General features: G+C 48.9%; 1 protein-coding gene across 6 annotated transcripts in view; it reads left to right on the top strand.

Annotated features, from left to right (window-relative positions):
- The window catches only part of ARHGAP39 (Rho GTPase activating protein 39), a 345,937-nt gene that overhangs the window by 214,322 nt on the left and 114,846 nt on the right, over positions 1-16,769 (top strand). For all 6 annotated transcript variants that reach the window (XM_067560096.1, XM_067560095.1, XM_067560098.1 and 3 more), the window contains one exon: positions 12,602-13,163. In XM_067560096.1, the coding sequence (XP_067416197.1) occupies positions 12,602-13,163 (562 nt within the window). The remainder of the gene's footprint in view (positions 1-12,601; positions 13,164-16,769) is intronic.

Below are 16,769 nucleotides of genomic sequence, written 5' to 3' on the forward strand. Positions count from 1 at the left end.
AAACTGTATATTTTTCCATTGGTCTATTAAGACCATGTTTTTGATAGCTATCTCTTCAGCAAGGTGTAGAAGTGAGTTACATGCATTAATGGCTGATCTGCCATTTATTGTTTTTCAAGGAGTCCACGTGGACGCTGAACATGCCCAAGGTTTTTACCAAAGGTGATTTCAGTTTTGCATATAAACTAGTCTATAATTTTGCCAGTGTTCCTTCCCAAGCCTCATACTCAAGATGGAGCAGCTAAATTATATACACTGGATGTTAGAAGGGTGTTAGCCTTTTATTTTAGACAGGCCTAAACTATTTAGATAGTCTCTAAAACTTTTATTGCACATGAAAAGAGGAATAAGGGTAAAGCTGTTTCTGTGCAAATGCTGTCAAAATGGGTTACATTGTGTTAATGAATCCTATACAATGATGAGCTAGTCCTTTCCCTGGGGAATTAAAACACATTCTGCTAGATCGAAGGCAGCCTCTATGGCTTTTTCTAGACACGTTATTTGTAATCTAGATCTGAGGCAAAGCAATTCAGCTGCAGTCCTTATCACCCTGCATGAGAGTACTGCTTGTTAATCTATCCCATGAGTGGGAATGGGCAGAGGTCACTTGAAGGAGAAATGAAGATCACTTCCCTGTAGTGGGAGTTCTTCGAGATGGACTCTCCATAATCCCACTCTCCACCCGCCTTTTCCTTCTGCTTCGGAGTGCTACTGACCAAAGGGCTTGGGGTTGCAGAGGGAGGAACCGAGGCAGCTGCAGTGCCAGACCCGTTTTATACCCTTGCCGTGGACTGTTTGACATTCACTGAGGGAAAGGGTGAGGGAGGCGCGTGTGTTCCAGCAACCGGTGCTAGCTAGGGGTCTGCCATTCAGGCTGCACCTGTGTGAGCATTCCATGAGTGTGAATGTGCAGAATCCATCTCAACAAACCTTGGTTACAGGTAAGTAACCTTCACTGGTATGAGTTGAGAAAGGGGGCTGTAATGGTAGGAACTCCATCATCGTCATGTGTCTGGGAATATGCCGGGATCATCATCCGGAGGAGTTCCCTTCCCCCAGCATTTGGTACAGTATTGTACAATATGGGGACTATGAGTGGGGGAGTGGGCCGTTTACACTTTCCTTTGTAGGATTCAGCATTGGCCTGTCAGGCAACGTATCCGACTAGATAGACCGTTGCCCTGCTCCAGGGCCAATTCTTATGCTCTTGCTGATGGCATCTGAGTCTGTGCCCACCTTTGTCTCATGGTGACAGTCCCCTTTTAGTAACTTAGATTATGCAGTCATTTTCTCCCTTGTGCAGTTGTAGAATATAATTCAGGTCAGGAGCTGGCTTCCAATGAGCCAATGGCACCATGCTGCTGTTCTTTCCAGCAGCAGCAGCAGCATCTGTTATCCATCATGCTTTGTGCACCAGTTGTGGAATACGTCAATATTTTTTGATAACGCTACCAGAGACAGTGAGCAAAGAGCACCATGGTACTAGATCCCGCACCTGAACTCCGGGCTCTGAGGCACAAAGTTGAAGGCCAGCAGCCTTCCTGCACGCAAGAAACAAAGCCAGGTAGTATGAAGAGTGGCTGCTTACCTTACAGTAACCAGGGCTGTTTGAGTGTTTGTCTATAGGGATCCTGTTTCTGGCGCACATGCATGCAGTCCACCCACGTGGAGCACACGCACACCAGCGCAGGGATTCACATGGACAAATACTTGAAGAGGACCCGTGCCCATACTTTCTGTTCTCTGTGTGAAGCAGTGGCTCTCACCCTTTCCAGACTACTGTACCCCTTTCAGGAGTCTGATTTGTCTTGCGTACCCCAACTTTCACTTCACTTAAAAACTACTTGCTTACAAAATCAGACATAACAATACAAAAGTGGCACGGCACACTATTACTGAGAAATAGCTGACTTTCTCTTTTTTACCATATCATTATCAAATACATCAATAGGAATATAAATATTGTACTTACATTGCAGGGTATAGTATACAGAGCAGTATAAACAAGTCAGCGTCTGTATGAAAGTTTAGTTTGTACTGACTTCGCTAGTGCTTTTTATGTAGCCTGTTGTAAAACTAGGCAAATCTAGATGAAGTGATATACCCCCTCTGGTAAACCCCTGGAAGACCTTTGCATGCCCCAAGGGCTGTGTGTACCCCTGGTTGAGAACCACTGGTGTGTACAGGTGCTTGGAATACGTTGGCTGAGAGAATGTTTTAAAGTGAACCATCATCTGTCCAGAAAACACACCCTTTCCCTCTGGGGCAGTGGTGGCACCATGTTAATTCTCGAACTGCGATAAAACAGGTTCTATCATATCTTAACATGAGGGACCATGTCTAGTGTCATTGCAAACCCCTTGCCGAGAGGCTCCTATTTCAGAATATCCTAGGGCGTGGGTCTGTGGAACACTCATCAGCCCCTGCTCTGAGAACTGAGGCGTTCACTGGTGTAGCTAGAGGCAGAAGCCTGGGCTGCTTTGGCGGGCTGGCTGCCCTCCATCCTTCCTTTTTCCTTCTCACCCCTCATGGTTCCTTCCTTTTCACTCCAAAACCCGGATAAAGTGGGGGGACAGCTTAGGGAGCTTCTGGACTTACGTGCAGGGTTTTCAGGGGAAATGTCCAGCTTGTGCAATAGGCCAAGTACTATCTCCCCTTTCCCCCCTGCCCTCCTTAGATGAAGAAGACCCTTAATGCAGCTGAATTGCTGTGGTTCCCCTGTGCTAGTGCCAGGCCAGTTGATGGGATTCATACCTTCCTGCATACAGAGCTCAGCTCCTTGGCATCTCTGTGCAGCATGGTGGAAGGGACTTTTAAGACATGGTGGGGGCAGGCTGGAAAAGCAATCATGGGCTCAGCCACTGCATGGATTCCCTGGACCATATCCTTGTGAAGAGGACAAACAGGGGGCTCCAGCTGCTGCTATAGCCTATACCCCATGGGCTGAGAAGAGGCCGCTCAGCTGCCCTACACCAACTTCCAGGTTGGCAGGGAATTGTCCTTCCCCACACCTCCTTCAATCCCCTGTACAAAGCCTGCATGCTTGGGCTTTCTGGGAGGGTTGCAGAAATTGTCCATAGCAAAGGGACAGCCAGACAGACGGCATCTGATGGGGGACCCATCTGTTCGTCAGGTGCAAGTGGGGCCAGTACAGCACCAGGATCAAATGTGATCCATGGAGTTCTACAGTGAATCAGCTTGGCTTCCTCCTTCATCTGAAATGCAGAGGTGCAGACTCGGGGACTGCGGATTCCAGCATGCAGTGCAGCCTCTTGCTCAGAGTGAGCTTCTGTTCTGATGAAGAGGCTGCGTTGCATGCTGGGACAGAAGGCCTCCGCGGGCGACACTTCAGTCTGGTTGGTTGTCTGCAAACTCAGGCTGCTGGGTCTAGTTGCTGGGTATCGTTGCTCTTGGTTGGGTGAACCAGGCTCAGTGGCATGATTGTGACCTGGCATTTTTATATCATATGCATGAGACTTAGCAGGTGAAATTTCAGCTCAGACAATTTTTGAAGAGTTATGAGCAACTGACCAGTCGTGTGGAGAATGGGAAGTGCCTTCACAACCCTGACTGGTGCTGCTTGTTGCTAGAGAAAGGCATGATACAGGAGTATCACCCATAGCAGAAATGCAGCCTTGGCTGCAGATGGGTATCCCTGAGTCTGTTGGTAATTGTCATGGTGTTGGCCCCAGTCCTCACACCATATTACATAAATACCTTGGGACAGCAAATGATCATGGGATGAAATTAAAAAGATGGAAAACTTAGTACTAATGCTCTGCCCATCTGCAGTGCCGCTCATCTGGGGATCTCCGAGCACTTTAGAGGCCTCCCCTAGTTGAGTAGTATGTCCAGCTTTGGGCACGATGCCGAGAGTCCAGAGGAGAGCAACAAACCTGATAAAAGGTTTAGCAAACCTGACTTACGAGGAAAGGTTGGAAGAATTGGGTATGTTGAGTCGAGAGAAGAGAATAAGGAGGGATAGACCTGATAAGTCTTCGTATGTGCAAATGGCTGTTCCAAAGGGGCCAGTGATCGATTTTCTTCATGTTCACGGAGGACAGGACAAAAGGGAATCAGATGGATTTGGAGCGAGGGAGATTTGGATTAGAAATTAGGAAAATCTTTCCAATTCTAGTTATCGTTAAGCACTGGAACAGTTAGCTTGGGAAGTTCTGAACTTCCCATCACTGGAGGTTTTTAAGAACATCTGTTAGCAGGTGTCTAGGTGGACTTGGCCCTACCTCAGCATGACTAGATAGCCTCTTGAGTTCCCTTCCAGCCTTACATTTCTATGATGAAGTCTTGCAACAGCCAGAGCAGCAGGGGAGTGTTCTCCCTGTTAAACAGATGGGGAGACAGAAGCCCAGAAGCGAAGTGACTCTCCAAAAGTTGAAGGAGGGGCCTGTGTCAGAGCGTGCAAGAGAATCACTGATCTCTTAGTGCCTTAACCCCATGCCTTACGCACGGACTATCTTCCTGCCCTGAGAGTGAGTACTAAGTATTTCCTGCTGATGGAAATGCATGGATACCATCTCCCAAGGAAAGTGGGAGAAACCTTGTCACATGGGTCATTTGAATCTTGCGTGGACACACCACTAGTAATGAGCAGTCAGGGGCAATCTTGCACAGGCAGGGAGATGGGGCCCAGTATGTCTTTTCACTCTCTAAAATCTTTGGTTCATATTATCCATGTTCTGTAGAAAAGGACCTGGGTGTTACAGTGGACAAGAAGCTGGCTATGATTCAGCAGTGTGCCCTGGTTGCCAAGGAGATTAACGGCATATTGGGCTGCATTAGTAGGAGTATTGCTGGCAAATGGAGGGAAGTGATTATTCCCCTCTATTCAGCACTGGTGAGACCACATTTAGAGGATTGTGTCCAGTTTTGGGGCCCACACTACAGGAAGGATGTGGACAAATTGCAGAGAGTCCAGCGGAGGGCAACAAAAATGATTATGGGGCTGGATCACATGACTGCTGAGGCGAAGCTGAAGGAACTGGACTTATTTAGTCTGCAGAAAAGAAGCGTGAGGGGGGATTTGATAGCAGCCTTTAATTACCTGAAGGGGGTTCCAGGGAGGATGGAGCTAGGCTGTTCTCAGTGGTGGCAGATGACAGAACAAGGAGCAATGGTCTCAAGTTGCAGGGCGGGAGGTCGAGGTTGGATATTAGGAAAAAGTTTTTCCCTAGGAGGGTGGTGAAGCACTGGAATGGGTTACCTAGGGAGGTCCCTTCCAACCCTAATCTATGATTCTATGATCCTTGGACCTGTTGACCATTCCCTACACCTAACAGTTGTTTTAGGGATAATTCGCTGCAAGGGGTAAAAGAAATGTCATTTTCTTGGAACAAACACCAGATCAGGCAGCAATTCAAACCCTCCATACGTACTCGAGGCAGGAACACTTTACTGTAGCTTTCTGGGTGGTTTTCTGATGCCTTCCCTTCCCCACACCTGCTGTCAGTTTCTTCCTGCTGCTGTTGGTTCCCCTTTGCCGCTGCCCCTTTCCATCTCACTTTTGCTTCTCTCTGCCCCGTTCTCCTCATGCAGAGCACAGAAGAGTTAGGCCGCGACAGCAATGAGATATTGCGCTGTGTGGTGGCTCACAGCTCACAACTCCAACCCCAGGAATGGCAAAGCAATATCGCCGTTCTTGATTTCACACCTGAGTGGGCCCCAATGGAAAACACGTCTGTGAAGTGACAAGGAAGGACATTGGATTCTTCCAAATCAGAAGCAAAAAATAGTCCTATGCCTCTGTATCAATTACAGGGCACGTTTCCCAACAGGCAAAAATTCTGATTAAAAGAAACAAGCTTCACTGCACAGCGATGGCTCCTTAAAGCCTCTCAGTGTTTGCAAAGTTCATGTTCTTAAAGGTCATTCAGCTGGGAATCAGGCTTTGGAACTATAGGGCCAGTTTCATCCCTGGGGTAACTCTGGGTTATGGGGGGAGGGGAATCAACAGTTACTGTTTGTAACTGTTAGAACTCCCCTCTCGGCTCCAGGAGAAAAGGGTCTTTCATGGATACTCTTTGTGCAGCTTTGCAGAAGTCCATCCGAGGCTTTGAGTCTATTCATGGGGTTTTCAGTCACTCAAGGCTTGTAAGTTGTGGCCCACCTTAGCAGCAGTAAAACCACGCTGGAGGTTGTGCAGAGGTCCTGTAGAAGCGTGTTGGAGTTTCCTGTCTTGTTCGGAGACCTTGCATCTATCCTCCATGAGTTTAAGCCACTTTCCTGTGGGGCAAGGAGCACAGCAAGTAAATGTCACCACACCTGATTTGCAGGGGTCGGGACTGGGAGACGGGTAGTTAATAACCGAATTACCATTTAATATGTGTATTACCGTGTCGCCTCGAGGCCCCAGTCAGGAGAGCAGAGCCTTGTGCTAGGCCCTGTACAAACCACTGCTTGATTGGATGTTAAATAACACACTGGGGCTTGTGAATTTTCTAAGTAATGCCCCAAGTGCTGCCACAACCAAGACCTTCTCCCAGCAGAGGACGGGGGAAAAACTCCCATTGACTTCAGAGATGCAGGACTGGGCCCCTGGGGACCAAGATTTTTCTTCTCTAATCAGCACAAGGCGGAAGAAGGCTCTGCTGTATCCCTGACTCCCAGAGCTGGCGAGAGACCCTAAATCTCCCCATTCCCTGGGGCGTGCCTGGGCTCCTGCAGTAATTAATTTACCTTGCCCTAAAATAAGGTGCTATGGGATGTGCTGCTTTGAAGTAGTTTCCCTCTTCAGCTGCTTGTTGGTGATGGCAGCATCCTTCCTTTCACCTGCCCCCCGGCCCATTCTCCCATCTTCTAGTGTGAGCCAAAACTACCCCAAAGGTTCAACGAGGTGTAGAACCAAATCCTTCGGGAAGTCCCTCCTGATTTACCTCTCCCTGAAGAGACCCCTTTATATCCACATGGGACGCACACCCCTGCATTTCTCACTCCCCTCTCTGGCATAGCTGTGACTGCAGGGCCGTTTAGTCACACCAGCTCCATCTCGTAGACCTGCAAAGACAATCCGTGGCTTTCGTGAGCTTCTCTGGAGGACTGGGCCTAGGGTGTGGTAATCTGCAAGTGGCAGCCCAGCTGCAGGTCTGGGGGTTAAAGAGCTGCAGTGGAATTCAGTGGATAGAATCATGGAAGGTTAGGGTTGGAAGGGACCTCAGGAGGTATCTAATCCTACCCCCGACTCAAAGCAGGACCAACCCCAACTAAATCACCCTGGGCGATTGCCTGAGACTTAAGCCCTGGATTAAATTCCCAGCTCAACTACAGACTTCCTGTGTGACCTTGGGCAAGTCACTTAGCCTCTTTGTGCCTCCGTTCCCATCTGTAATACTTAGAGATCCATGAAGATAATACTTCTCTACCTCCCAAGAATGCTGCGAGGATAAAATCTGTGAACAGCTGAGGTGCTCAGATACTACAGTGACATGGGCCATAGAAATAGATGGAAACTCGACACTCTCCTCTCTTCCCATTGTTTCATGGGTTGGGTGTCTAAGGTGCTGCCGTGGCCATCCCCACGGTATCTGGTCACTAATAGTAGTAATGGCATTTATAGGGAGCTTTTACATGAAATGCACTTTACAGACATTAAAAATAAATCCCCCAACAGCTCTGTGAAGCAAGTAAGAAACTCACTTTATTTAGCAGTAAATGTTCTCTCTGCTCCTATATGTGGAACACCTTCCCTAGGCTGCTCTGAAAGGCCACTATGCACTCCTCCTGATCCCTTCTCAGCCCCACTCCTTGAGCATTGCCACAGGCAATCAGCCAGGCTCCGAGGCGCTGCTGCGTGGAGGAGAGAGGGGATTGTACCTATGAATGGACATAACTGCACTTACTTTCGTTTATTGTTTTGTATCCCTGCGTATTAAAAATGTATATATGGGATCATCTCCCTCCCTAGCCGTCGTAATCGGTTTGTCTTGGATTGTACACTGGTTGAAGCAAAGTCCACCAGGGCCCTGGTCGAGGCTACTCTCATATCAATAAGAATACACTTCGCAGCTGAGGAAACTGAGGCAGGGGAAGTGACTTGTGCAAGGGAATTGGTTTGGGAGCTGGAATTAGAACTCAGGATTTCTTCATTTCCAGTTCAGGGCTTAAGCCACTAGACCTCATCTCACTCTGCCCTCTGTGCCAGCTGTTATTTTTAGGGATAGTTACATTTCCTGGCTTTATGCAAAAATCCCATCATAAATGCTATAATCTCTCTCAGTTTTTGGTTTAAATATGTTAATCTTTACATCTGGTTTATATTTCCTGGACACAGCTAATTTTAAAGGTACATTGACAAAGCCTCACGTTTCAAATTAGTATAAATCCCTAGTGCTTTACAAACATGAATTAACTTCCCCTTACTACATCCACCCTGTGACAGGGAGTAAGGGCATTATTTGGTCCCCGTGGAATAGGTTCCTGGTCCATGACTGGGGCTCCTATGAGCTACAGTCGTACAAATTATTGAGGGGTTAACGTTCTCTGGTTGTTGGTGATGCAGAAGGGGCTGTAGCATTTGGAGTGAAATCTATCCTTTCTGCTTCGGGTCATTCACACTTCCCATTCTAGTCCCTGATTTGGGACAACACAATCAATGCATTTTAAGCACATGCTTATGTGCTGTCCTGAATAATGCTGCTTTACTTACTCAGAACCCCACACACTCATTTGTGGGAAAGACCTTGCTGAATGTGAGGTTTTCCCACCTCTGCCTAGTCATTCTACGAGTTCACAGCTCTTTGAAGTAGGTAAATATTATCAGTTCCTTTTACCAATGGGAAAACTGAGTCATGGACTGATTTGACTATAGTCGCTGGAAATCTGTGGCAACGGTGGAAATAGAATACGAGTCTCTTGACTCCTAAGGCTTGTGCCTCAACCACAAGACTTTCCTCCTTTCTGCACTGTCTTAGTAAATGACTGCTGGTTACCCACGTGCTTGGTTTTAAACATGAATCCCTCCAGCTCTGCGGAACCAGCATTTAAAACACTGTGCCTCTGACCGTAGGTCCTACACCTAAACACATCTCTGCATATGATTGCACATCTGCAGGACACTTTTCATGGGAGATACTCAGTGAGAGCAGAGCTGGGTTTGTGATCCCTTCCTGTGAAGTTGGTTTCTCTGTCACTATGGAAAGATGAAGTTTACTGGGAAAGTTCTCTGACCAGTGGCCTTCTCCATGAGTGCACGTTCACATTCCCACCTCCTCTGGATATCTGACTTTTGCCAGAACACATGTATTTTGAGCTGTTGGGAGCCAGTGAGCATTCTCACACAGCTGAAGAATGTTTTTCAGATGAGATGTAAAAGGCAAGGTCCTGTTCACTTGTGGTTATTAAAGCTCTGACAGCCATTTTCACAAGAGTGGGGCTGTCAGCCCCAGCTTCTTGGCCAACTAGGAGTATTGCATTCTGTCCACCTTCTGTTTCTAGTGGATAGAGGATTCTTTTCTTCACTTCCTGGTCTAACCTCTGGTGTGGCATTGCTGTGCTTAGTTAAATAGCAGTTATTTCACCCCAAAGATGGCTTCTTTTTATTGCTGAGTGAAGCGTCACACACAAAAAAATAGTAAAGCCCTTTGCAGTGAGAAGTCACTGTGTAAACACAAGATGGGATTGTTAGCTGCAGGTATGAAGATAACTGAACTGAGACTGATGTTCACAGCTGCCTTAATGCTTTTGTTCCAATGCTCTTCTTGAGTACTGGGCTAAACTCTGTACAACTTGATATCCTGTGCGACCCAGGGCCTGAGCAGTCTTCGTGACTTGTGTTTTTCAGTCTCTCTGTTCTCTCCGCTCTCACCCCAAGTCACCTTCTGTAGGCTCAGACACCTTTATGTCAATGCAGAGAGTGCCCATGCACTTGAAGTACCAAGAGCTCGTGTACACAGGAAAGCTATCCTGGTATAAGGCAAGGTGTGAATTTAAACCATACAGTTACACCGGGGTAACCACCTGTGTAGAAAATCGTATTTGAATATAAAAGTGCCTTTTTTCAGTTTGGCTTGTGCTGCGTGAGCAGGAGTTTAGGCTAAACTAAAAAAAAGCCACTGTCATAGCAGAATAGGAGTGTCTACACTGAGGGCTGTACTGGTAACCAGGCCATGCAGAGACGGACTAAGGCAGTGATTTCCAAGGCTGTGTTGGGCACTGCTGTGTTGCAAACAGTGTGTAGAGTATGTGTTTGGGGGGGAAAGGATGATCTTGTAGTTAAGGAACAAGTCCGGGTTTTGCCACATGATGGTGGGCAAATCACTTCCCTGCTCCTGCCTCAGTTTCTCCATCTGTAAAATGGGAATGGCAGTTCCCTTCAGGGGTGTTGCAAGGTTTAATTCATTAATGTTTGTAAAGCGCTTTGCGATCCTGAGATGGAAGGTGCAAAGGTGTAGTGCAAAGCAATGTTGATTGTTTCTAGGGTGTGCCCGCAGGGCAGCTGTTGTATTTGGGGGAATTCTGTGACATCAGCTCTTTATAAAAGGTCCCTAGAGTTTCATATGCAGCTTCCCCTTCCCAGCATGATCCCTTCCTGGGACCCAGCTCTGGGCAGAACCATTTTTGTGCCCTGAAACCTAACTGGGTCTGGAAGCCCTTCCAAAATCCTGGACTCCCCAGGGGCCTACTGGGACCTTGCTTGTGCTACTCTCCTTTCCCAGGAGCTGTCTGCTGTTGTATTGCTGTGGGTGGCACCCCAGTTTCTAGTGCCTTCCTCATACTCCAAGTCACATGCCTAAGAGTGGAGAACCCCACTTCATCCCACCAGGCCCAAACCCCTTGGCTCCCTTCCACAGCCTCTGGGGAGGCAGGCATTCACCCCACAAATACATGGATATAAACCAGTGACTTTATCTGGGCAGGGGCAATATTGTGATGAGTGCAAGGGGCTGTTCGGCAGCTCCTCCCTGGAGTCCCACACACCCTCTCCCCTGGCAATAGCACAACAGACTGAGGCCCCAGGGCCTAAACGCAGAGTACTGCTGTCGAACCTGGGTAACAATCCAGACGGCCCCAGCTCCAGTGTTAGGGTAGGGCTCCTCTGCCCTGCAGGGATCGCTGGTGCTTGGGAACCATGCCCCCGAGTCGCGAGTCCTGCTCTCCGCGGCATTGCCTGGTGTCTTTTGCCATGGTTGCTACAATGGTCAGGTCTCCTCAGCTGCGTCTGAGCCACATCTTTTATCTGGCTCTGGCGATGTCCTGGCCTGTGCCAGGTGCCAGTCCCCTGCCCCCAGATCCGGGCTGTGTCTGGGCCTGCTCCCTCCAGTGGCCGTAGCAGCGCTGTGCTCACTGCCCAACTTAAGCCCCTGGTGCTCTTCCCACCACCACGCTGTGTCAGCGATGGGCTCAGAGTCCACCAAGTGATCTGCAGCCAATCCCCTGTCCCCACCTGGGCTGCTGGCTGAGCTCCTGCAGTCACAATGAGAGGTAGCACTCGGGGGGTTTCCTCCCAGCCCTTTACCTGACTGACCAGGGCTCTGGGCACAGGGGCCAGCTTCCCTCTCTGCCTGCCCACCATCCATGAAGTCTCACGGAGGGCGGGATGTGGGGCTGGTCCTTGCACTTCTGCCCTGTGCAGAGAGTGAGGGGCTCCACAGCACAATCCAAAGAAAAGCCCCAACCCGATTTCCATGACACTTGCATTATCAGTACTATAGTGAGCCCGTAGTAGGGCAGGACCGGGGACAAAATCCTATGCAGAGTAAGGTCCAAAGCTTTTCTGTCTGCTTGGCGGTTTTAAACAAACTAAATCTTCCTAGGCCGCAGTCTGGCGGGTGAATAACTGCTTGCTTGCCCAACGTGTTCCTCTTCAGTGTGGCTATATTTCTGCGTAGCACAGAGCCAGCCCAGTATCCACTTCTGAACTTCCAGAAGGACAAATCTCATTCTCACGCCTATTTGTATTCAATTGTGAATACAAAGCGCAGCCCCAGTGTACACTCCAACGGCCCCTCCCCTTGCAGGCACATGGAGATTTGAAGACTCGTGACCCTAAGTGTGTGGCTTGATGGAGAATATTCTATTCAGCAGACTCTGGTTCCAGGTGAGTGTCTTCCCTTTCCAGCTGGACACTGGCGTGGATAAACAAGTGGTTTGAGACGATGGCTTGTCTGTATCCCAGTTACAGGGCAATGCAGTCTGCCATTCCAGCCTGCTTTCCACACGCTGGGAAGCTGGAAGTTCTCCGTGGTGTTACAGCCTGTACTATCCCACTGGCTTCCATTGGCCATGGTTATAAGTAGGTGTGAACACAACTGGCCATAGTGAGCAGGAGGGGAGGCTGAATGGAGCCCTGTGACGGTGTACTGACATCAGCTGACCAGTGGCTTTGTTCACCTGCTCCAATAGTCTCTCCCAATGGTAACTGATCAGATTGGCTGGTGAAATGTGACGGATGACGGACGTTTTACTTATTAGCCATGATTCTGTCTGTCAGCTTTACATCCGTGTAGGGTTTCGGAGCCCCTCTCCTAGGAGTGTCCACATCTGGGGGGGGGATGCCCTGTGCTGATTGATTTGCTGTTCAGTGTATGTGACGGATCTAACGGGGTTGATGCAGGTAATAACAATGACTTGTCTGGCTATTGTTTCTCAGTCGGAGGATCTTGGTGCCTGTGCCCAGTTTGAGAGCAGCAGACAGAACAGAAACATGATGCCTAGTGCCAGCTGTGTCTTCCCTACCTTCACCCTGCGGAAGCCCTCCTCGGAGACGGACATTGAGAACTGGGCCTCCAAGCACTTCAACAAGCACACCCAGGGGCTCTTCCGAAGGAAGGTCTCCATCGCCAACATGCTGGCCTGGAGCAGCGAGTCCATCAAGAAGCCCATGATCATGACCAGCGACCGCAACGTCAAGAAGGAAGCGTGTGAGATATTTAAACTGATTCAGATGTACATGGGGGACCGGCGGGCCAGGGCGGATCAACTCAACGTGGCTTTGGAGATCGCCACCAAAGGCTGGAGCATGCAGGGCCTGCGGGACGAGCTGTACATCCAGCTGTGCCGGCAGACCACTGAGAACTTCCGTTATGAGAGTCTGGCCCGGGGCTGGGAGCTAATGGCTATTTGCCTGGCCTTCTTCCCTCCCACTCCCAAATTCCATTCCTACCTAGAAGGATATATTTACAGGCACATGGATCCGGTGAATGACACCAAAGGTAAGAGAGAGACCACTGTTGGTTGGTGTTGTCCCGAAAGAACTTGCAACCCTTTTTCCTTTTGTACTGTGCATTATGTCCTCACTGCGAGACAAGGGCAGCACTTGTAAATAACCTGACAGCCAGAGAGGCTTAGCGAAAACATCCTTAAGCGTTAGCACTGGCCTTTCATCCCTGGGACACTGTGAAATCCAGCATGAAATCCAGCATGAAATGAGCTCAATGGCTTCACGGTAGGCCCAAATGACAACTAATGTTTTCACCATGCACCAGCTGGGCTCATTCACACACGCGCACACATGTAACATACAGATGTTTGGGTCTCTGTTCGTCTCTGCTCAGGGCCCACACAGTCCTGTGCTGTTCTTTAGCGTGTTTTTGTTCTAAAGAGAAATGTAAGCAGCAGACCTGCAATTTGCTTATCTCTAGTGATGAAAATGTAGTGCCGTGTGATTTGAACAGGGTGTGTCTCCTGTAGGTTTGCTAATAAGTGGCAGGCCCTCAGTCAGTGTGGAGTAGCCAGGGTATCTGGGTGACCCACTCCAAGTGCTTTTCTCTCATTGGAGTGCACACCCACGCTCCCTGGCTCTGCAGAGCAGCCAGCCACAAAAGGAAACCTCTGCAGGAGTGCTCGGCTCTTGTTGCTGGGTGACTGTCACAAACTGGTGCCTCTACAAATTCATGTCTTGTGTTTGTCCTTGGACATCTCAGAAGGCATTGATTAAACCATGAGCTGAGGAAGAGAGGGGGTGTGTTAGGAAAGGAAATGGTAAAACTTAAGTGACTGGACACGAATCGAGTGTCATTTCTCTTTGCTAAGCTGGTCACTGCATGTGATTCTTTTGGTAAGAATTGTGTAAACGGCTAACACGCTCCAGGTTCTGTGGATTCCTTGGTTTGCTACAGGTAGCGGTGCGACAGGAGACCATAACGAAGGCTCAAATTCTGCTCTCCAGCATGTCAATGTCAATTCAGAGGAGCCCTATTGACGTCAATGGGATTTCCTCTGATTAACATTCATGCAACCAAGAGCAGAACCAGGGTCATGGTCACCAAGTAGTACCTACCCCAGTATGTCAAATATCACTGTGTTAATACACAGCGGGGCTGGATTCAGAGGCAAGTCTAAAGTGGTGAGACTTCCTCTTTCTGGCACCTCAGTTACACTGTCTTAACCTCCCTTCAAGTCAGCTACATTTAACTTACTTCTCTCCCTGTACAGACCTTCTGAGCTTGGCCCATGAGCCTGTCAGCATGAAGGAGCCTCAGCTGAATCATAGAATCATAGAATATTAGAGTTGGAAGGGACCTCAGGAGGTCATCTAGTCCAACCCCCTGCTCAAAGCAGGACTAACCTCAGCTATATCATCCCAACCAGGGCTTTGTCAAGCCTCAGCTTAAAAACCTCTAAGGATGGAGATTCCACCACCTCCCTAGGTAACCCATTCCAGTGCTTCACCATCCTCCTAGGGAAAAACTTTTTCCTAATGTCCAACCTAGACCTCCCGCCCTGCAACTTGAGACCGTTGCTCCTTGTTCTGTCATCTGCCACCACCGAGAACAGCCTAGCCCCATCCTCCCTGGAGCCCCCTTTCAGGTAGTTAAAGGCCGCTATCAAATCCCCCCTCACTCTTCTCTTTTGCAGACTAAACAAGCCCAGTTCCCTCAGCCTCTCCTCATAAGTCCTGTGCTCCCGCCCCTTAATCATTTTTGTTGTCCTCCGCTGCACTCTCTCCAACTTCTCCACATCCTTTTTGTAGTGGGGGGCCCAAAACTGGACACAATATTCTAAGTGCGGCCTCACCAATGCCGAATAGAGGGGAATAATCACTTCCCGTGACCTGCTGGCAATGCCCCTCCTGCTGCAGCCCAATATGCTATTAGCCTTCTTGGCAACCAGGGCACACTGCTGACTCATATCCAGCTTTTTATCCACTGTTACCCCCAGGTCCTTTTCTGCAGAGCTGCTGCCCAGCTTATCGGTCCCCAGTCTATAGCTGTGCATGGGATTCTTCCTTCCTAAGTGGAGGACTCTGCACTTTTCTTTGTTGAACCTCATTAGATTTCTTTTGGCCCAATCCTCCAGTTTGTTTAGGTCACTCTGTATCCTATCCCTACCCTCCAGGGTATCTACCACTCCCCTCAGCTTAGTGTCGTCCGCAAACTTGCTGAGGGTACAATCTACCCCATCCTCCAGATCATTAATAAAGATGTTGAACAAAACCGGCCCCAGGACCGACCCCTGGGGAACTCCGCTTGTGACTGGTTGCCAGCTAGACATGGAGCCATTGATCACTACACGTTGAACCCTATGCTCTAGCCAGTTCTCTATCCATTTTATAGTCCATTCATCCAACCCATACTTCTTTAACTTGCTGATAAGAATACTGTGTGAGACAGTATCAAAAGCTTTGCTAAAGTCAAGGTATATCACGTCTACCGCCTTCCCTACATCCACAAAGCCAGTCACCTCATCATAGAAAGCAATCAGGTTGGTCAGGCATGACTTTTCCTTGGTGAATCCGTGTTGACTGTTCCTGATCACCTTCCTCTCCTCCAAGTGCCTTAAAATGGATTTGAATGCATGCGAAGAGGCCAGAAGAGAGCAGTATAGTGAGAAGCAGCGGGCAGGTGGGGTGGAAGGTAAAGTAGCCCAGAGCTGACTTTACCTTGCACATTCTTCTGGGGTTCTGGCATGCAAGTTACACTAACTGAGCTTCCCTTGTGCTTCAGTGATTGGCCTGGAGGAGTCTGAGCCAAAGGAAGATGGTCAGTGTAAAGTAATCTGACTTTCATCAGCCCCGAATCAGGCCCTACTCTAAGTAACTTCTGTTCTAGGTGAAACAAAGCCTAGCAAATCAGTGTGCTGCTTCGGGAAGGTGTTCGTTCTAAACAGTCCAACTCTGCCTGGTACAGCAGGCCTAACGCTGTTGAAGCAGTAGAGCTGTGTCCGTTTACGCCAGCATTGAACTTGGCCCTTGCTTTCCTGCAGCCCAGAGATCTCTAAGAGGCAAGCAATCTTAAAAATGAGTGTTCAGCTGTTGTACTTCCCACCCTGTGTTTCCCTTTCTTCTCCTACACGTTTACAGCCAGTGCTCTAGCTCAGTGTTTGTCAACCTTCTAAGTAGCAAGCACTCCCTAACTTCTGAAAATTGTAATAAGTACCCAACACTCAGTTTTCCACGCGGAGAAATACAATCTTCTTCCCTTTTATCGCTGGACAACTGTGTTTCTCGTAAAGCAGGAGAGTTCTGAGTTGTGCAGTGCTGTGGGGCTGTGGCAGATCACAAAACCCCTGCTGTTTCTCCCCACCTTCCTCCTCCCCTTCCTTCGTATAGGAGCAAAGGTCAACACCAGCCAATCACTATGGCCTGAGGGCAGGATCACAGGGTGTTCTCCTCACACAGGCGGGAACCTGCGAGGTATGAGCAGGCAGTAGTGTCCCACCAGAGTGGATAGCAGCGCTCCCCATGGCCATCCCTGGGGGTGTGTGGGCCTGGGGTAAATCACACTGTGTGGGCCCCTCTTATCATTTTTATACTGGTAAAATCTGGAGCTGTCATAGTTGTCAATTTCACTGCTCAGCTGGAGCTGTGAAATTAACAA

Source organism: Emydura macquarii, unplaced genomic scaffold (genome assembly GCF_026122565.2).
Source record: "Emydura macquarii macquarii isolate MOO-44397 ecotype Brisbane River unplaced genomic scaffold, CSIRO-AGI_Emac_v2 contig_2246, whole genome shotgun sequence".
In the NCBI taxonomy this organism is placed as follows: domain Eukaryota; kingdom Metazoa; phylum Chordata; order Testudines; family Chelidae; genus Emydura; species Emydura macquarii.